This window comes from Tinamus guttatus, unplaced genomic scaffold (assembly GCF_059628265.1).
Source record: "Tinamus guttatus ecotype Peru unplaced genomic scaffold, ASM5962826v1 Tinamus_guttatus_pri_ptg000472l, whole genome shotgun sequence".
In the NCBI taxonomy this organism is placed as follows: domain Eukaryota; kingdom Metazoa; phylum Chordata; class Aves; order Tinamiformes; family Tinamidae; genus Tinamus; species Tinamus guttatus.
Window position 1 is genome coordinate 7788199 of NW_028289006.1, and position 21056 is coordinate 7809254.

Below are 21056 nucleotides of genomic sequence, written 5' to 3' on the forward strand. Positions count from 1 at the left end.
AGTAGTAGCTCAATATACCTCTTTATTTATGTGGGTGTGAATGTGTCCTTTGACACCATGTAAAAAATGCAAAGAAATATATACTACAGCAACAAAAATAGATCACCAACAAAGAAGTACATGTGTATGTTCTCTAACTAGGTAATATAAAAGCATGCTAGGCAAGTTAATATTCCAGACGTAAAGTTTAGGAAAAAGTTCATCTACCTTTGTTGTATCTGTGTTGGATCTGCAATAAATGTTTAAGAAAAATAACTTCCTAAGTCTTACTGGAAAAAAACAGATTATTTAAATTATTTAAATTGGAGTGTCCAGTGTATATATTGTCATAAAACTTGTAAGTAGACAAAACAAACTAAAATTTCATGCATTTTTCATGAAACTTCATATAGATTAAGCTGGAGACCTGCATTCTGTTATGAAAAACACATTTTTTTTTTGCATTTTTTGCTCCTTTTTGTTAATTGTTTACTGTATTAGGCAATTGAATCAAAGAATGCAGAGGGAATCTTTGATGTTAGTGTGCACTTGAAAGCTCAGGTTGACCAGCTTACAGGACGGAATGAAGAATTAAGGCAGGAACTGAAACAGACACGGAAGGAGGCAACAGATTTCTCCAATCAGTTGGCAAATGCAAATGAAAAGGTATAGAATTTATTTTGTATTTGAAAAGTGGCTGTGGTGATGATTTTGAACAAAAGCATAATGTATGAGATACTGGATTTGTATTACATGAGAGGTGTACCTCTACAAACCTTAATGTTTATGTTGGATTTACAGGTTTGTTAATTTTAACTTCGAAAATCTTACTCTTCCTAATGTTGTTTTATCCATAGAAAAATATGCTCACTTTGCTATCATGTTGAAAACTAAGCGTGACTCTCTTTAGGAGAGCAACGTGCTAAAAAATGCTTACAGATTTCCTTGTCTTAAAAGAAACAAGAAAAACAGTAGTCTTGCTTTCTTATTTTTAAGCGGATAAATCAATAGAGATTAATTGTTCTTTAATGGTTCCTGGTTGGTTGTCCAGAGTCCAACTTTTTTGTTGTTTTTTTAGAGTGTGCAGTATTATTTGATGTAATTTTAGAGAAAGGAGTTAAAGAGCTTTTAAAAGCTTAACATGAAAAGACAATGATTTATTCAGAGTAAACCATGAAATAATTGTTGCAATAATTCTATCCAAAACTTATTCACTTGTGAAGAAATAGAAAGGCAATATTCTGTAAGTAATCTGGAGTGAAACATGATGAGTCGTCAAGAATGCGATGCTGTCCTGATTGCTTGGCTTAAGGTATTATGTATTTAGTTCTTTGTGGAATCACAGAAAACAGAAAAGGCACTTCAAGGAGTATCTGAGTGATCCAGGATATAAATGGAAGTAAATTAGTCTGTTGATTACAACTGATACTGTGTAAGAAACCATATATTTTTCATCAGTATTTTCTTACTGAATAACAAAAGCAACTACTCCTGGGATGCGGTGGGGGGGCGGCAGGGGGGAGGGGGCGGCCTCTGTCCAGCGGTGGCAGCAACAGAGCTAGAAGAAATGGCCGCGAACTGAAACAGCGAAAGTTCTGCAGGAACTTAAGGCAAAATGTATTAGCAGTGAGGGTGATGGAGCACGGGAACAGGCTGCCCAGAGAGGCTGTGGAGTCTCCTTCTCTGGAGATCTCCAAGGCCCGCCTGAACGCAGCCCTGTGCCACGTGCTCTGGGTGACCCTGCGTGTGTGGACTAGATGATCCCTGGAGGTCCCGTCCAACCTTAAGGATTCTATGATTCTACTTTCAGTTGTCGTTTTTCTTTAGATTGCACAACTTAAAAATGAAGTTTGCTTATTACGTCAATCAGAAGGTGCCAGTGTTGTCTTCAGAACAGTAAATCTTCCAGAAGGAATGGCTTCTTCAAGTGTTAGTATGATTAATTCTCTGAATGAATATTTAATACATCTCCTACAGGTAAGTCATTTACGCTTTGATTATTTGTGGTATATAACATATTCTAAATTCTAGTCCCATGCCACATATGGACATGATAGAGTTCTCCAAAACTTTTCTGTTATAAAACACTGACTTCTTTGGCTTATATATTTTTTTCAAGCTATAATTTCTTTGAAATACTTACCTAGTACACATTTTTATTTTTATTCTGTATTTCTGATGACTTTTGTTTACTAGAGAATATTTTTCAACTGTATATGGCATATAAGAGTGTTTGTGAACATGAGAAGACACCACTTTCCAATTAAATGTTCAAGTAGTATTCTTTGGAGACTACAATTTTTGGCTAACATGTCAAATATGGTGTATTCAGCATTTTGGGGCTGTAATTCACAAAGCAGTTTTGCACTCTTTTGCAGTTATTAATATGAATGCATACTAATATGGCTTTACCTACCTATTGCTTCTATAGAAACATATTTCATGTGAGCAGTTCTCAGATCCTAATGGCACAAATAATTCATGTAAAAACACACAGGAAAAAGTGTAATTTTGATGAAAAATTCATATTTTATTTCATATGAATTCATAATTTCATATTTCACTTAATATTCTTTATTCTGAAAACAATCTTTAGGAACTAGAAAGTAAAGAAGTCTTACTTAAGCAATTTGAAGAAGCAGTAGAGGACTATAAACGAAAATTTGCAGTAATTCGTCATCAGCAAGGCTTGCTGTATAAAGAATATTACAGGTATTGTATGTTCCGTGTAAGGAAACCTTGAATATGTAAATGTCTAATAATTTTGAACACATGATAATATGTTGAAGAACAGGGATTATATTGTGTTTTTTAAAGCTGATATCCCATATTTTATTAGGATATAATATTATGGATTCTTCAGTCTCATTTTGTTTGGATTTCAAGGAGGTTCCTAGCGGTTCTTTTGTGTTTGAAAAAAATATATATATTGTTGAAACAGAGGTCAGAGATCTGTTTCAGGATTCCAGATATTCAGGCTTTCTCTTTGTGCTTTTTTTACTTGTCAGGCTGAATTTCTGTATGTTTTACAGCTCAAAATTCCTTATACCACTTTTCATCTGTTAAAACCGTAAGGTTGAATCTGATGGTTTGGGTTTTTCAGGCACTAGATTGTTAGGTTTTTGTTATTTTTTTTTTCGAAGAGATAGTCCAGAAAGAAATTTGTCTAAATTCCCATTATTTATAGTTTAAAGCATATTAAATCCCTTATGCTGATATTCTTTGGAGTGAGGTGTCACTTTCTCTTCCTGGTACTACACACCTAGAGGAGAGATAAAACATTTTGCTTCTACAGACTTACTTCCTGTCTTTGTGATTGACCTTAGCTTTCCACAGTACTCAGAAACATTTTTTTTTAAGAATTAAACCAGCTGCAGCCTAAACAATTGAGATAAACTGTAGATGGGTAACTGAAAAAATATGTCTTTTTACAATTACATTATTGTGATCAATAAAAATCTACAGTCTACAGTATTTTAGGGGGTATTGTTTTAGTTACAGTTTTTAAAATTATCAAGTGTTTATTCTAAATTAAAATATTTAATTACTATGATAGTGAAAAGGAAAGCTGGCATAAAGTGTCTGAAGAATTGAAAGAGGAAAAGAAGAAGTTAGAAGAACAAAAAGAACAGGATGCTACAAAAATAAAGGAATATTCTGTGAGTGCTTTTTTTACTTTCTTGGTTTTATTACAGAAACAAAATAGAGGCTTTAATGCTGTGGTGTAATTTGTTAAAAGGGGAAAGTACTGTTCAACCTCAATCAAATCGGAAATAAAGAGACTTATTGATTTATTAATGACAGATAATTAGTCAGAAATCAGTGAACTTTCAGAAGTTCAGAAACGATAGTAGCCATACCAAAGAAAAAACACAATACTAGATACTTACAAAATGTTAATATACCCGTACAAATTTCTGAACATCTCTGTGACTAATTCCAAGTCATTCTCACCTCATGGACTCACATTTCCAGAGTTATATTCATACCCTCCCATCCCTTCTGCTTACAAACAAACACACCCTCACTCGGATGTGTGGGTTGCCCTACTTAGACACGCCTCCTGTTGCAGATGGGGATGCTCTATCTTTATGTATAGCTGTGTCCTTCCTTGCAGTGTGCTAATCCATGTGCTTGTAAGAAAGCACCTCACTCTCCACACGCCTGAGGGGGTAGGTCTGTAATTGCTGCACCCTGCACGGCCAATGCACTAATGAACCTGCTGCTGTGGTCTTTGTAGTTTTACTGTGTTTCTGTACAAATCTCTTGTAAAAAATATATATATATATTTTACAGAATTTACTCAATGCGCTTCAGATGGATCCCAATGAAACAAAAAAATTACTCGCAGAAAATAATAGAAAAATAACTGTCTTGCGAGTTAATGAAAGGTCATTAACAAGGCAATGTACCACCTTACTTGAAGTGGAACAACATCTTAGAAAAGAAAATGAGAAGCTAAAGGGTGAAATAACGCATATAGAGAGCACAGTTACAGGGAAAATTGGACACTTGCAACGGTTCAAGGTATGTTTAGTAAGACAGATTTTTGCTTTTACAGTCTGCTTAGCCTTTACAGAATGCCAGTTAAATGCTGTTAACAAAATTTCTCAAAGCATTCCTTAAATATAAATAAATATCATAATGGGAAGCTCGTTGATTGTCCCCTCTGATGCTCTTTCAACATCTTTTTATTTATTTCTTTTTAACTGTGTATTGTATGAAAGCAATCTCACTCTTTGACTTTTCAGGTATGTAAGGCTTGTATTAACTAAGGTTTATAAGATATATTTTTGACTAATAACATTATGATCTAGAGGGAGCTCTTGATAAAATTACTAAGAGAGTTGGCGTACTAGAGAAAATTTGTGGCTGTTTATTGCAAGCAGCTGATAAAGCTAAACATCAAGTAATTCGGTATTTAAAACAATGTATTAACTGATAATCTTTTGTTCCAAAGAGTATTTTCAGTATTTCACTTTAAAGATTTAGCATACCTCAGTAACCCCGTGTATTGATTATTTTCATAGGAAATGGCTAGCTTTAAGATTGCAGCTCTGCAAAAAGTATTAGATGGTTGTGTGCCACTGTCTGAGCTAGAACTGGCTAATAAGCAGTACAACGCGCTAACTGCAAAATACAGAGATACATTGCAAAAAGATAACTTGCTCGTCCAGCGAACCTCAAATATGGAACATATGGAGGTAATATTTGTTATGCTTGAGCCTTAAGGGGAAAAAGTGTCATTTTGCATTCATCCTGCATTGTTCCTCATCCTCACTTAAGCACAGACGTCCCAGTGCTAGAACTGCTAGTATTAATAATCGTTCTGCAGCAGGAGAGAGTCATTAGAAACAGGTAAAAAGAAAAGAGAGAGAGCTGATCTTGGAGCTTAAATTTAGACAGGAATTCTCCTGTCGAGCTTTTAACAAGCTGCTATTTTTGATGTGGGCCTGTTGAGGATATGATATTTTCTTAAAAAAGAAAATGGGAAGCTAAAATAAGATAAAATAATGATGCAGATGGATCTTAATATTGCTGTTGCTATTTTCATTTTCTTACCTTCATTATCTTCATTTCAGTAGGCATGCAAAAAGGTTTGTTTATTCGTTTTTAATTTGGCTTTTTTGCTTAAATCTGGATATGTTGCTTCACAAAATATGTTTAGTTCTTTGATTTGCAGTATGATTGCAGAATGATGGAATAAATGTTTATTATGTTATAGGGACTTTAAAAAGAGACATTATTCCTATGAGCTTTTATTCTAGAGTAGAAGGGAGTTTCTTTTCAAGATACGTGAAGCTGGCTTCAGATATCTGTTATTAACTCCTCCCTTCGTTCATATCAGAAATAAGAATCCTAGAAAAAAGAAGCAGTTAAGAGAAATGTCATGTTATCTATTGGGCTGTCTGTGGATAGCCAAAGTTAAATGTCTAGTGCTGAATAGATGTGCTGAATCATTACATGCACTTGTCTTGAAAATGTCAGATTCACTGGTGTTTAAAGAATGAGTGATTCCTTTTTCAATTTGTTTTATGGGGCGTTGTGTCTGTGGATACTTGCTTTGACTTCTTCAGCAGGTTCATGGAGCTAAAGAATCATTTCTCAATAGAGTGAGATGTGTGCTTAGAAAAATCAAAATTATTATGAGGAATTTCTTTTTTCTTTATGGTTAATATGGATTTTTGTACTCCTATTTGGAAGAGAGAAGGAAGGTTTACAAAACCAATGTTTGGCATTGTACCTAGATTTCTTTAATTCTAGACACTCTGGGAATCATGGTCACTGTGATGATAGATTTTCATGTTAATACTGATTGATAGAAACTATCTCTAGAGAGCAAAGATGAACATTTTGCCTCTTAGAAGATCTGTGGTATTATATTTCCATATTTGTAGGTTAGTGGATTATGCATAGGTAAAATATGCTAACTTTAAAGGTTTTTGTAGATAGTAAATGTCAAATCCTCTATAGTTTGTTGTTATATTGTAACTTCCTTATCATACAGAGGGAAAATGAATCCTTGAAAGCACAGATTGATTCATTGAATAAAGAGCTGGAAATTACAAAAGAAAAACTTCACACTGCAGAGCAGGCTTGGGAACAACTGGCTAAAATGGGCAAGTATGAAAGTTATTTTGCAACATTAAAGAAGAAATGGTATGTCCTTTATGCATTTTTTTTGCCACATTTTGAAAGTGATGTATGTATTTGTGGGAAAACAACAAAAAGAAAATTGACTGGGTCATGGGTTTCAAAACTGGAACTTTGCAAGGATGCATCTTCTGTTTTTTGAATAATTTGAATAATCTTTGAATAATGTTAAATAAAATTTTACCACATGAGTAAGTATAAAGTGAAAGACAGTTACCTGTCTTTACAACTGTGTTTGCAATAATATCCATCACTAATAAATTATGATTTCTTTTTCAAAATAGATTTTTTTTCAAGCTCGTAATAAGGCAAGACGACTTCAATATCCAGCCCTACAGTTTAAGAAATAATCTAGATGTTTCATTAAAGTTTATCTGACAGAAACAAATTCATATTCCATTTCATGGTGTACATTTTCATAATTGGATCAGCTTGTGTAATCCTTAATTTAAATGTTTTTGAATATAGGGGATGACAGTGCAACAGACAAGGCCACAAAAGCTATAACGAACAGTGAGATTTTGTCCATTTCTAAGAAAATCACAATGTTGGAAATGAAGGAATTAAATGAAAGACAAAGAGCAGAACATTCACAACGAATGTATGAACATTTAAGGAATACTTTAAAGGAAGTAGAAGAACGTAATTTTGAATTGGAAACAAAATTTGCTGAGGTAAATCTATTGAGATATATATGCTAAGACTGTAATATATATTGCAACAGTTATATATCAGTTGCAGTAGTTTGGTAAAACTGCAATTTGACATGTATAAAAGCATATATAAAAAAAAACATGTTTTTGAGCTTTTTGGAAAGTTTTGACTGATTATGACTTTTTGATAAATAGGTTTATGATGCAAAACTTCATGTCTGCAATTTTACATGCAGAGGACACATAATCAAAGCTAATTAACTTTATCTCAAAAAATATGTATCCTCTATACATACCTCTATATGGTGATCACTTTGACAAATAGCTATCTTACAGATTCCAAATACGAGTCTGTTCTTGACTTACCTATACCTTGCCTCTAATTCATATGATCCTCTTTCTGTTGTCTTCCTTGTAAGCACTAATGATTCGAAAAGCATTAGAGCTTTGTATCCCTTTTGTGAGCAATACTGTCCTAATTCTGTTATGTTAGACACAGTCATTCTGTCATATGTCAAAGGAATAGAAATCACATGCGATCAAATCTGATCTGCTGTTGCAGATAACCCTTATAATCCCTGTTGTAAATATACAAGTCTTTTCTTCATTTTGAGTTGATGAACTCCTAGCTGATGTCAGAATTTATTCTTATTAGTGCAATTTGCACGTCATGTAACTTCAGGATGTCCATTTTCTGTTTCATATATGCCTCTTGATACTGCCTCCTAGACTAGCATTATTTCTTCTAGATATAAGATTGAGCTAAGGTAATCAATGAAAATTTTAGGCCAGTTCAGTTTTAGAGCTAATAACTAGTAGCAGTCTGCAAGGCATCTCCTTCCAAACTCATAACTCTGCTTCAGCATGACTCCTTTTATTATCCATTTTACAGTTTCAGTATTAGCTCTATTTCAGAAGTTGGTTATTTTATTAATAAGTGGAATCAAGTTAATCTGCCACATCTGTGTGTGTTTGGTAAAGTCATTACTAAGCTTTTCCTTACCATGTATGCAATACTGCTAATAGAGAGAGCTGTTTAACCAGAAAGAAAACTTTTTCTTATACAAAAAATTTTGTTGTACAATATTTATAATGACTGAAAGAGAAAGATAGTTTGGGTACTTTTTCTGTTTGTTGGTGGTGCATGTGCACTTAAGGATACCATTTTGCTTGTTTTTAATTTTTAATTTTTTTTAAAGCTCACTAAAATCAACCTCGAAGCACAAAAAGTGGAACAAGAATTAAGAGATGAACTGTCAAATAGTATAAGTAAGGCAGTAAGTGATGCAGACAGGCGACAAATCATGGATTTAGAGAAGAGTGAGATGGAACTAAAGATTGAAGTATCTAAGTAAGTACTGAGGTAACAAATTCAAAATGCAGCATGTTTGGAAGTGCTTAAAATTAGGACTGTATAGACATATGCTATTTGTGTAGCACTCATCAGTAATTTTTGGTGCCTATTTTTTTCTACCAAATTTGAAGCATTTCATTTAGGTACCGTAACGAGAATAATAAGATTTATTTTGTTTCTGTGTAGAATCTCTGGCAGATTTATGCCAATCTCATATAAGGAGTTACAGAGCTATTTTTTTTTTCTAAAGGGTATATTGCAAAAGAGATTTAGGCTGGAGTGATTTTTTTTTTTTTTTTTTTTTAGCTTAAAGAGATTGACTTTGTATGCTTATTGAAATACTGACCTATTCAAATATGTTGATGTGATTGTTATGATGGACATTTGTATCTGAGTAAGCAATATAATCCTGTTATAATCCTAAAGCATAAAAGCCATATTTGCAATCATTCTGATGCTGAAAATGAGGAATTAGACTTTCCAAAGTGCAGAAGGATATAGAGAACATAATTTGTTGAGTATTTTTGTTTGGAATTGGGAGAGAAATAGAGAAATACAGAGATACTTAGATTAGGTAAAGACCATGGTGATGTTTTCCTGGAGTGGGGATCTGGTAGCAAACTATGCATATAATTTATAGGAGACTCTCTGTAAAAAAAATTTAGGAGCCTCTGCTCAGTATGTAAAGAATGGTAGAGAAAAATGAATGAGTAGAGAATGAATGCTGAAGAGAATGAAGTCTTTGATGCTTAAAATTCTAGTTCATGCCAAGGCATTCATCTTTTAGCTGTTCTGCATAGAACAGTTGAATAGGTTTTTCGGTGATTTCAAAAGATGCCATATTATTTTTCCTGAAAGGTTAAGAGAACTGTCTGATGTTGCAAAAATGCAAGTTGGAGCTTTAGAGGCACGACAACGATGCAGAGACAAAGAAGTGGAATGTCTTAGAATGCAAATTTTAGAATATCAGGTACGGTCAAATCAATCTCTGTAAACACTGCATTTTTTTTTCCCGGAAAGTGAAGTAATTCTAAAATAAATTCAGAAACTGTAAAGTATTTTTGAAGATTTTACCTTTGAATGTCCATACCCTTTCAAGAGTTCCATAAGACTTAAATTAATCCTTCCTCCTTTTTTTTTTTTTTTTTCCTCCCCTCTATTTCTATTCATACAACTATAAAAACAGATCCTCCCCCCCCCCTTTTTTTTAATTCCATGTTATTTAGGTAATAGTTGTTTTAGGTAATACCTAATAGCTCACAGTCAATTTTAATGTTTAGAACAGAAAAGTCTGCTCATTTTTTTTTCTGCTCTGAGGCATGACTTATGAATCTTGAAGAGCTGCAACAGATTTAGCATGTTTCTTTGTTGTTTGCTATCTGAGAAAATGATGTACTTTTAAAATTTGGCTGTAGAGGTAAAATTCTGTTTTTAGAAGCTTGCTCCTATCTGGGGTAAAATGCATGCAGTATATAAGCACTGCATTATTATATTAAAAATGGAAAGATATTTTACTCTGTGTTTTGATTCGTAGGCACAGTCAGATGAGAAAGCAATTATTGCAAAACTACATCAACGTATCATAGCACTTCAAGTTAGCGAATCCAGTGCTTTAGACAAGTTGGAAACAATTGAATTGAAACTACAGAAAATGGAGATCCATAATCTACGTTTAGAGCAGAAGCTTGATGACAGAGAGCAAGCCTTATATTTTGCCCGACTGGAAGGAAGGAATAGAGCCAAACATCTACGTCAGACAATTCAGTCATTGCGGCGACAATTTAGTGGTGCTCTGCCTCTGGCACAACAAGAAAAATTCTCAAGAACCATGATTCAGCTGCAGAACGACAAACTGAAAATCCTGGAAGAAGTTCAGCATGCCCAGCAAGAGCGTCGAAATGCCGAAAACAGAGCACTAGAAATGGAGTTAAAACTAAAAGGTCTAGAAGAATTGATAAGTGCATTGAAGGATACAAGAGGAGCTCAGAAGGTTAGCTGTCTTATGGTTTTAGATAGCCATTAAATTTGATGTGCATTGAAATTCAATTTCAGTCCAGTTTGTGCCCTATCCTTATGTTTTAATACAGGTTTTCTTGATTCAGAACATGATAAACAACTTTAATTTAAATCTATGACTTTTTAAACAAATCCAGACACATTTAATCTAGACAGAAATGTTGTTATTCCCATGTGAAGTCCCTTGTAAAGTCCTTAATAGCAAAATATGATTTTGCTTTATATAAATGTCTTTCAACTGGTTAAAATTTGCTGTGTTTCTTGAAGATTTTGAAATTTTTTGAAGGTCTGTTAATCATGCTTTGGAAAACTTCTTGAATGCTTTTTTTTGTTGTTGTTGTTCAAGCTGTACAGGTGCACAGGATATAGCTCAGATCATTTGAAAATTATCTGGCACATGAGAGAGGGTTCTCTTTGTCGAGATGGGGGAGGCATATTATCTCTGCAGTTATTTGCTGCTAGTTTCAGTTGTTCCTCTTGCAATTAAATAATCTTGCCAGGCCTTCTCATTCAAAGGAAGTGGAAAAGCTTAAAGAGGCAGAATCTTTTTCCTTCCATTACTTGGATAAATGCCCTCCTGCCTCAAAGTCGAAGATTGTAAGCTGCATCTAGACAGCCTTGTGGACTTGATGAATTGTAACACTGTAATTTATTATTAGGTAATTGAATGGCATATGAAGATGGAGGAACTCCATTTGCAGGAACTTAAACTGAATCGAGAGTTAGCCAAGCAAAAGGAAGAGATGAAATATTTGAATAATATAATTTCTGAATATGAATGTACAATCAATAATCTGGAAGAAGAAATTGTACAGCAGAATAAGGTATATATTTCTGTGTGCTATTAGAAGAAAAGCAATTTTTTTATTTCATTAAGTGACTTAAAATACATATATTTTTCCTAGTGATGTTGTTAACATAGATCTTTCACTTTGGTTCCATCACTTTCAGTAGCACATTTGAGTCATTTTCAGACATTTTATGTTTCCTTATACATCTTTCCTATTTGAATCAGTTAGAAAATTTTCATTGTCTTCGATGAACAAGATGACTTTATCAAACATTTATTACAGTTTCATGAAGAAAGACAAATGTCTTGGGACCAGAGGGAAGTAGAACTGCAGCGCCAATTAGACATATATGATCATCAACAAAATGAAATACTTAGTACTGCTCTAAAGGTACATGCACTGAATTAGCTTAAAATAGACCTTTTTTTTTTTTTGGAGTTGTTAGATAACATGAATATGAATCTCTCTGTGCAGTTTGAAGAGGCCACAGCATCAGTTCCAGACTCTAGTTTGCCCCTTCCACAGCAGCTTGAGATGGCTTTGAGAAGAAATCAGGAACACATTCGAACGATCTTAGAAACTAGGTCAACATGCAAATCACTAGAGGAGGTAATGAAATGTATGCATTTGCTTATAAATGTCGAAGCGTTTATTTCTATATCCTTTTATATATATCAAATAACCTTTGGTAAATGCTACCTAAATGTGTCATTTCCCTAAAATTAACATTTTGCCATTAGAAAAAATTACAGAGAAGGATTTTTAATCTGTTTAGATGGTTCTAAATTTCACATTTTAGACTATACTAAATTGGAAATCTGTTATAGGAGATAGTATGTGATTTGCAAGAAATCTGAAAAGACCCATTTCATAATTTTGGTAAAGCAGCTTGCATAGGTGCTGTGTGCCAGGCAAAAGCACATAAGGACATGCTAATCATACTACGGAACTTTTGATCTTACGATAGCACCGTACAAAACTTGACACAAAATGTCGGGCTTATAAGTCAATTTAGGCAAATCTTTCTGATAACTTTTGTTTAGAAATTAAAAGAAAAAGAAACTGCTCTGTGGAAAGCTGAACAAAATGTTCTATCAAGAGACAAGGTTATAAATGAACTAAGACTTCGATTACCTGCAACATCAGAAAGAGACAAAATAATAGCTGAGTTGGGCAGAAAAGAAGATGATCCAGAGTACCATCATGCCATAAAAATTGCTCATCAAACCATTGCAAATATGCAAGCAAGATTAAATCAGAAGGAAGAAGTGTTAAAGAAATACCAGCATTTGCTTGCTAAAGCAAGAGAGGTAGCTAAACTTTTTTTGCATATATTTTCTTCTGGTTTTAAGTTGTTTTAGTTTATTCTTTGTTCATCTGATTGTTAGTGAAATTTTAGTTTTCTGACTTCAGAGGGAACAGAGCAGACATGGTTATTCATTTTTCATGTTGGAAGTTCATGAACTGCATGAACTTTTTACAGTGGGAAAATCACTTAGTCAAGAGGCTTATGTATACAATGTCTTTCTAGGAATTAAATTAGTATGACAGAAGGAAAAAGAAAAGCAGACTCCTAAGGAGATTTCATGCACTTACAACAGTGCATCTTGCAGTATATTTGAGAGGAATAAGAATGACTTGTATTTATGGAAATACAAACACACTATATGTATCAGGAGTGTGTTTCTGTAGCCAGTTTCTGATCATCTTTACTTACTGTGTTTTTTTTTAACATGTACAGCTATTTCATCTGAGAGAAATCAAATATTATTGCTTTGATGCTAAATCAGAAATTGCACTCTAAGGGTGAACCCTCTCCCTCTGTGCTCCATTTGCTAGTATACGTTCAATTTATGGGACCACACTAAAGCTAGTCCAAAGTAAATGTCCTTTCAATCTTCCATACCAACTGTTTTAGTTTACAGTTCCTGTTCTGTTGCATCATATTACTTGCTAGTGCAAACATACCCTAAAACCGCAATAGCGGATTCTTTCCCAATAGGTGTTAAAAAGCAATTTCATTTATTTCTGGAATTATGTACCAGTGTAAGTACCATAGGGTTACATCTTTACTTTGAACTTACAGGAACAAGAGGAAGTAGTCAAGAAGCATGAAGAAGACCTGAGAGTACTACACCAAAAGTTAGATTTGCATAATGATAATTCCCTTAATAAATTCAAGCAGACTGCTTTGGTGAGTTACATGTATTTGTGGAATGAGTGAAATTTTGAAAATCGCAGAAGAAAGTCATAAATCATTACAAGAAAAATAAATTGATAGTCAATACAGAATTACTGTTTCTTGAATTGAGTTTGAGAGAACAAATGTAAAAAATGAAGTTACTAGCATAGTATATAGAGCATATTTCATATCACTCTAATTTATGAAAAATTCTAGAAGAAAGGTGGGTATTTTTTATGTTTTCTGTGATTTTCATTCAGAATTTATGGCTAAAGAAAATAACACAATCTAATTCAATTTCTGTTTAGACACCTGTTGATAAGTTGATATCTATGAAGAATTATTTTGAAAGCAATATGATTGATGTTTCTGTATAGATATTGACTCATTCCACAATAGATAGGAATGATAAATATTAATGTTTGGTTATGTTCAAGATTGAGTTCAAAACACATCACTAGTTTTCATATGATTTAAATCTTAAAATATTTGTCATGTGTCTTTGTTCTGTTTTACAGGAGTTAATGAAAAAGCCTTCTTTGACACTTCCTAGCGACAAACATTTCCTCCGTTTGGCTGAAATGGAGCAAACTGTAGCAGAACAGGACAATTCTCTTGCTTCACTTGTTATCAAGTTAAAGAAAACATCATCTGACTTGGAAAAACAGAAACAAATTACTTCAATGAAAGTCAAAGAGTTTGAGAGTATCAGGGCCCAGTAAGTTTTTAGACTGTTAATGCAGTCAAGTCACATTTGGATTGCATCAAATCAGCTATTTATTTCTGTTATGGAAGAGGCTTCTGAATGGAAGATGTTTTGGCTGAATTTAAGCTGAAATAAATAACTCAAAAATAAGCTCAAAAAAGCCCTCAAATTTAGACTGAAAAAATAACTCAAAAGATGGTTAACTTGTAAACTGTTTTACTTCAAAATCTGTCATCAAGGCTAAAACTGAAAAATCTGTGGCTTGTAAAATGCCTTTCAATTATTAAATTTATGCCCTACAGTGAAACAAAAAGTATTCCATGAGACTTGATATGATAAATACCATTAAGCTAAATATTAAAAAAAAAAAAGAGAGAGAATATATCTCTTATTTAAAAGAAAGAAAGTACAATGCTTCTTTACCTGCTAATGCCAAGGATTAGAATAACCTTGTTGTTAACTCAAGAATACAAATACTTTGATCTCATTTGTTATCTTGAATAGCTTTCTTGTTAAATTGAGGGAGGGAGTCTTTGCTGTGTTTAACAATAATAAAAACATAAGGCTGTGTCCTTGGTTATTTATTTCAAGTTTGCTAACTTCATTATTGAAATACATCTTATTTATTCTTATTTTGTATTAGACTTCAGGAAAAGCATGCAGTTGATGTGGAGCACCTGAAGATGGAAGCAAATAAATTGAGGAACATGTTATCTCAGGTGGAAAATGAATTAGTGAATGTAAAAGCTGAACTACAGTCCCAAAAAGAAGCAAATAATAGAGCACCCACAACAACACTGAAGAACCTGGTGGAACGCCTAAAGAGCCAGTTAGCCTTAAAAGAGAAGCAGCAAAAAGTTAGTCATCAAAGGTTATATACCTATGACACAAACTAAATAACTGTTTAATATGGCTTCATGCTTCAGATTACTATGAGCAGCACAGCAGTAGGTAGAATACATCTGAGCAATTTAACATAATAAAATCTCTTTTTTTCTATTTTGTAATGTGTACGGTAAGTTACAAGGCTTGAATTTTATGTTATACTATGTTATTTTAGGCGTTGAGTAAAGCACTTCTGGAACTCCGAGCAGAAATGACTGCTAATGCTGAGCAGCAGATTATTTCTGCAGCATCACAGAAAGAGGCCTACATGAATGTCCAGGAGATTGTTGATAGACAAACAAAGGGGCTAACAGTGAGTACTAGGTATTATCTTTGTATTGTGTTTTTGTGTTGCTGATATCCTGATTTTTTTTCTTTTTTTTTCCTTCCAGACACAGATAGAAGAATTAAACGATCAGGTTACAAAATTTAGAGATAATCTTAAAATAAGTAAAAACAAGGAGAGCTCTTTGTTAAATGAAGTTGATGAGTTGAACCAAGAACTTCAAAGGAAACAAAAAGCATTTACTAAAGTGATGAGAGAAAAAAATGAAATGGAAAAAGAAAATGAAGAACTAAAGAAAAGGATTAGGAGGCTGACCAGTAGTATTCAGGTAGATATGTGGGTTTTTTGTTTCTGTTTTTTAATAATCTTGCTCAACTTTCTGCACACACATAAAGACTAATATTTGATTGGAAAAAGTATATTGCTCATCAGCCTGATTTCTGCAGGGTAATATATGAGTCATTAGCTTTTGCCATTAGAAGTACATCTCAAATCAAAGGGAGAAGCTGAAAACAGTGACACTGAAAGGAAAGAAATGGAAGTATTAAAGAGTCCGAGGTGCTGAATTAGTGGTTTTCTTTGAAAAATGGCTAGCTCAAATTTTGTGATCTTCCTCAATGTCATTACTAAGGGATTGATTAACAAAAGAATTATTTAAGCTTTCCTTTTCAAACTCACCTACTTGCTGATTATTTACTTTACATTATAAAGTTACATTTCATTAATTCTAATTGGTAGAATCCATTTTTAGGAGGCTATTTAGGTTATAAACTTTCATTAAATTACTGAATTCTTCATTTTTTGAGGACGGAATTATTTAAGTAGTAGTCATTAAAATTTTAAGATTATGAAAGTTAATTATACTTTTTCAGAACAAAACTGATGAGCAAAATCTGATAGATGAACTTCAGAAAAAAGTTAAAAAGTTGGAAAATGAACTTGAGAAGAAGTGTGAAGAAACAGAAAAGAAAAATATAAGAGAAGACAAGGTATGTAATAAATCTTTTAAAGACATTAGCTTGAGTCTAGGTAGTTCAACATTCCCTGCTTCAAACAAACAAAAAAACCCCAAAACACCCCAGCCCTCCCCTCCACAAAATCTTCACCTTACTCAAAATAATTTTATGACTGTTGCTGTTCATATAGCCTGGGCTGTAACCCTTACTTAGTACTTAATACTGGCATATTAATATTTTCCTTTCCCTATTGATATAGTGGAGGATCCATTAGAAGTTTTAAAGAAAATTCACTAGAAATACATTGGAAATTTTAAAGATCCATTAGAAATTTTAATAAACAGATAAAATATTAGAGGTAGTAAAGAAAATTATTACATAAGTGCTGTCAAATGTGCATCTGAGAATGCAATGATAAAAATGAAGTACGTAGCAGTAAAAGTGTGAAGTCCAAAGATCTTCACAGTCGTGATCTCCATTTAAAAGTTCTGTGTGATCTGAGATGCCTGTTTTATTTTGTTTGTTATTTTGCTATATAAGTAACCAGTTTAGTTTGTCATGTTAACTATATAGTTTACTGGAGCTTTATAGAATGTTTTTATAATTGCATTCAGTATATTTGTAATATTAAATATAATTTTCAGACTAAACTTATAATATCTTCTTAGTTTGAGACTTTTTTTATAATACCTATTGCTCTATCTTAATACATCTTTTTTGAACTTGGGTTGCTTTCTCTTTTTCAAGAATATATTTTCTGACTGTTCTTGACTAGCAATAAAAGGAAGTATAGGAGCTTCCTGAAAGAATTGAAAAGTCCAATTATTTTATATTCATACATATATTTATATATTTATATGTGTGTGTGCGCATATTTGAATCTATGCACATATAAATATGTATGTATATTGTTCACAGGAACATTGGCTGTGATAGTTCAATAGCTGTTTATGATAAAGTTTTTCATTAGATAATGTATTTTATAATTACTGAAATGTAAGTAGAGTTTCCATCTGTTATAGGAAAAAAATAACCCTATAATTGTCAATTGTCAAGCAATTGTAATCTCCTGGTAAACGGCAGCAGAAAATACCAATCTGCAGTAAATTGGCATAGAAAGCTCTTCTCTTTTGTTTAATTTGTCTTCTTTACCTACCTGTAATTCATAGTAAAAGGTTACCTTGAAAGAGCATCTCTGATTTAATAAAATGCATGTTTTTATTAAATCATTATTAAAAGTTAATGAATTTCCTAGTGAATTGCTATTGATGAATTCCTACTAATGGATAGTATTAAGCTATGTTAATTTTATACGCCAGTTGCTACAGCACGTTTAGGGTATCTGACTGGGCCAGCTAAGTAATTTATTGGCCTAGTTACATTATCTAGTTTGGTTTAATGTTTAAGATTTAGAAATGAGAAGTTATCATGCATAGTTTTCTAATATGTTTATTTCTTCTGCTCTACACAAAATAAATCAAAAAAAAATGTTCATATGCTTCACAGACCTCCAAGGAGGAAATAATTAGATGGGAAGAAGGTAAAAAATGGCAAGTCAGAATGGAAGGGATGAGGAACAAACTAAAAGAGAAGGAAAAAGAAATGGATGCTTTAACCAAACAGTTCAATACACTGAAAGAACTTTATACCAAGTGAGTTGATTTTAACAGTTCTTGCTAAAAATTGTGGTAGTATAAAGGAAATCCAAATAGTAAAAATCCAACAACAACTATATAATAATTATAACAGTTTATAAAATTATAACATTTATAAAATTGATCTCTAGAATTTGACATTTTTATTAAAGTTTAAAGAACGAGTTCAATTTTAAGGACTGGCTGTTCTGCTAGTATCTTGTCACTTGTGAGAGCTGACAGCCTTATATAGAAGAAACTGGTTTTCAATAAAACTAGCATTCTGTTTGTATATAGCGTTCTGTTATCCCATTGCAGAAGTAATAGCTAGATGAAGACAGGCTCTTTTTTCACATCACCGTGAGATACTTGTGTCATTTGATGAGGTATCTAGGACTGGATGCTGCGTTACTGCTTGCTGTACTGTTGCAGTACTAACAAAACTTTCTCAGAAAAAAAAATGTAATAAAACAATAAACAAGCAAGCCCTTGAAGTTATATTTTTTTCAATAGAGTAATGGCAGGTTTTTCACTCATGCAAGATCCAAAAATGGTGGTAGTAGAGGTGGTTGATGTTCTTGGATTGCAAGTTGAAGCTGTTTCAAATGACTTTTAGTATTAGCAAAACTCTTATGAATTTTCACATAATACATAAGCACTCTAACAAGTGATTGTGGCTTGATTTTTTTTTTAATTGAGAAAAAGTGTGTGAAGGAGCTTTAGTGAGCAAATAGATGGTAAGGTGAAAGCTTATTAGCCATTAAAGTTTTTAAGGCAAATTTGCTGCATATTGCAGGGCTGAAAAAGAGAAAATTATTTTACAGAAGAAACTGAAAACTACTGGTGTTACTGTTGACCGCGTTGTTGGAGCGAGAGCCTCAGAGACTGAGAAAGAACTGGAAGAACTAAGGAAACAGAATCTTGATTTAGAAAATGAAATTGCTCATATGAGGTGGGAAGCATTCCAAGAGAATCTGTAAAAACTGAAAAACCTAGATGAGACAGTCTGTAGGAGGTTGTTCTCTCTATCAGTTGATCCTTAAAAATGCTAAGTTTCAAAAGTTGATTTGGAACAATTGTGTTTAGAGAATAGGTAATATTGGTTTATTATTTCAAAGGCTAAATAATCTGAAAAGTATCCGGCTCTTTTTGTGTAAAATTATAAATAGAAGTTAGGGAAGGTTACTATAATCCAAAAGCTGCAGTTAGTGGGTGTATTCTTAATCAGTGGGAGTAACTTATGTACCCAGTAACAGAAACTGCACAGGTCAGGACAGCAGATTCCTTTGGCAAAAGTAAATACTCTGGGTTCATGGGGACTGGTTGGAATAGTGTACACGGTAAGACTGATTTTTAGTAAAACTAACTGAGTAATAATACAATATCCAGTCTAGCAAGCTAGAAATCCCATGCTTGTTTTTACATTAAGGAATGCTTCTGTGCATTAGCAGCTATTTGTTTTATTTTGCATGATTCATTTTTTGAATTTAGAATGCAGCAAGCTGTTCCAAGAGATTCTGTTGTAGAAGAGTTACATTTTAAAAACCAATACCTTCAGCAAAAGCTTAATGCATTGCAGAGACAAAGCTCAGGAGAGACATATTCTAGACCTTCGGTAAGTTAAGAATGTAGCCATATTAACCTAAAAGAATAATGTTTACTTAACTAAAACATCTACTCTGTATTTATTATTCTATCATATGGTTGATTTTGTTTTCAAAAGTAGTAGTCTAGAACAGGATGCAAAATACTTAGATTTTAATGTGAAAAAAAAAAATCCAGTTGTGTTCTAGAGGTAGAGGCTGAAATATTCAACATGTTAAGAATGTTGAGAAGCAATGAATGTTTGGAGAAATAAGGTATATGTATTTCCAAATATGTGAATCTGCCGCTGAGAGGCTGCTTACATCTTTTGTATTGACTGAGAATTTGAAAATTCGTAGAGTTTGGGAAAAACACCAAGGTTGATTTCAGTTGCATTAGGTGCTGTATCTTTTTTCCTTTTTTTTATTCTCTTTTGTTTTATACAATTTTCATTATGTTGACAATATTGAATTAGAAGGTCATCTTAAATCTGGAAGAAGTAGGCTTAACAGATTGTCCTAGTTTTTTTTTTTTTTTTTTAATTTTCTGTTTTGTGTTACTACTTTTGTTTTACTATATTCTACTTTTCTTTCATGTTTGTTCTATCTTCAACTTCAATCAGAGTACAACATGTGACCAAACAGAACTGAATAATTCTGTTCCTATCAATATCAGCACATGCAAATTTTTCAATTACCTTCAAAAGAAACTTATTTCAAGTAGGGATAAAATCAAACATCAGACTAACCTTAGCATTATCAATGGTAATGAAATAGATGAGGATGCAGACATTCCTAACAAAGGCCATGAGGCTACTTCAGGAGAAAGCACTGAAGTGTTTCCAGAACAGCAATCTGAAGATAGTAAAAAATGCAAGGACCTAGATATTGCTGGGGAAGGATCAACGAGCAAAGCTAACGCTGAAGATGATGAACAAAATGGCAGTGATAAAGAAGAAAATATAACTCAATCTGAGGAGGAAAAAAACAATGAGAAATGTGAAGGAGAAGGAGGAGAAGACAGGAAGCAAGAAATATATAAGCAGTCAAATGTTGATGAAAAGGAAAGCAGAGAAGAGTCTTGTCTTGAGAGAATGAGCTGCAATCTTTCTGATTCAGGGGAATCTTCTAATCAAGCTAATGGCTATGGGGGAGAAAATACAAAGGTGAATAATGAAATGCATAAACCCACTGCTGAGTACAAACATGAAAACCTTGCTTGCACAGATGGAACTGAACCAACCTCAGAACTTTGTGAGATGCCCCAGGTTTGATACTGTAGCAGTCCATTAGCGTTTTAGAAAATGGTGTAGAATTAGAATAGTAACTTAATAATGTAGGTGCTTCCCAAAGTGTGGTCTGAAGGGATATCAAAGT

The 21056-nt window shown here is 33.1% G+C and overlaps 1 protein-coding gene across 1 annotated transcript in view; it reads left to right on the forward strand.

The window, feature by feature from the left end:
• CEP290 (centrosomal protein 290) overlaps positions 1–21056 on the forward strand; it is a 45689-nt gene that overhangs the window by 15539 nt on the left and 9094 nt on the right. The window contains exons 22-46 of the mRNA XM_088532945.1: positions 481–645; positions 1807–1956; positions 2576–2691; positions 3536–3638; positions 4276–4506; positions 5010–5183; positions 6488–6599; positions 7102–7307; positions 8486–8637; positions 9499–9610; positions 10175–10630; positions 11316–11480; positions 11730–11837; positions 11922–12056; positions 12491–12757; positions 13534–13641; positions 14148–14347; positions 14979–15192; positions 15396–15533; positions 15613–15834; positions 16379–16495; positions 17969–18114; positions 18893–19048; positions 19588–19711; positions 20303–20845. Coding sequence (XP_088389071.1) covers positions 481–645; positions 1807–1956; positions 2576–2691; positions 3536–3638; positions 4276–4506; positions 5010–5183; positions 6488–6599; positions 7102–7307; positions 8486–8637; positions 9499–9610; positions 10175–10630; positions 11316–11480; positions 11730–11837; positions 11922–12056; positions 12491–12757; positions 13534–13641; positions 14148–14347; positions 14979–15192; positions 15396–15533; positions 15613–15834; positions 16379–16495; positions 17969–18114; positions 18893–19048; positions 19588–19711; positions 20303–20845 — 4620 coding nt within the window. The remainder of the gene's footprint in view (positions 1–480; positions 646–1806; positions 1957–2575; positions 2692–3535; positions 3639–4275; positions 4507–5009; positions 5184–6487; positions 6600–7101; positions 7308–8485; positions 8638–9498; positions 9611–10174; positions 10631–11315; positions 11481–11729; positions 11838–11921; positions 12057–12490; positions 12758–13533; positions 13642–14147; positions 14348–14978; positions 15193–15395; positions 15534–15612; positions 15835–16378; positions 16496–17968; positions 18115–18892; positions 19049–19587; positions 19712–20302; positions 20846–21056) is intronic.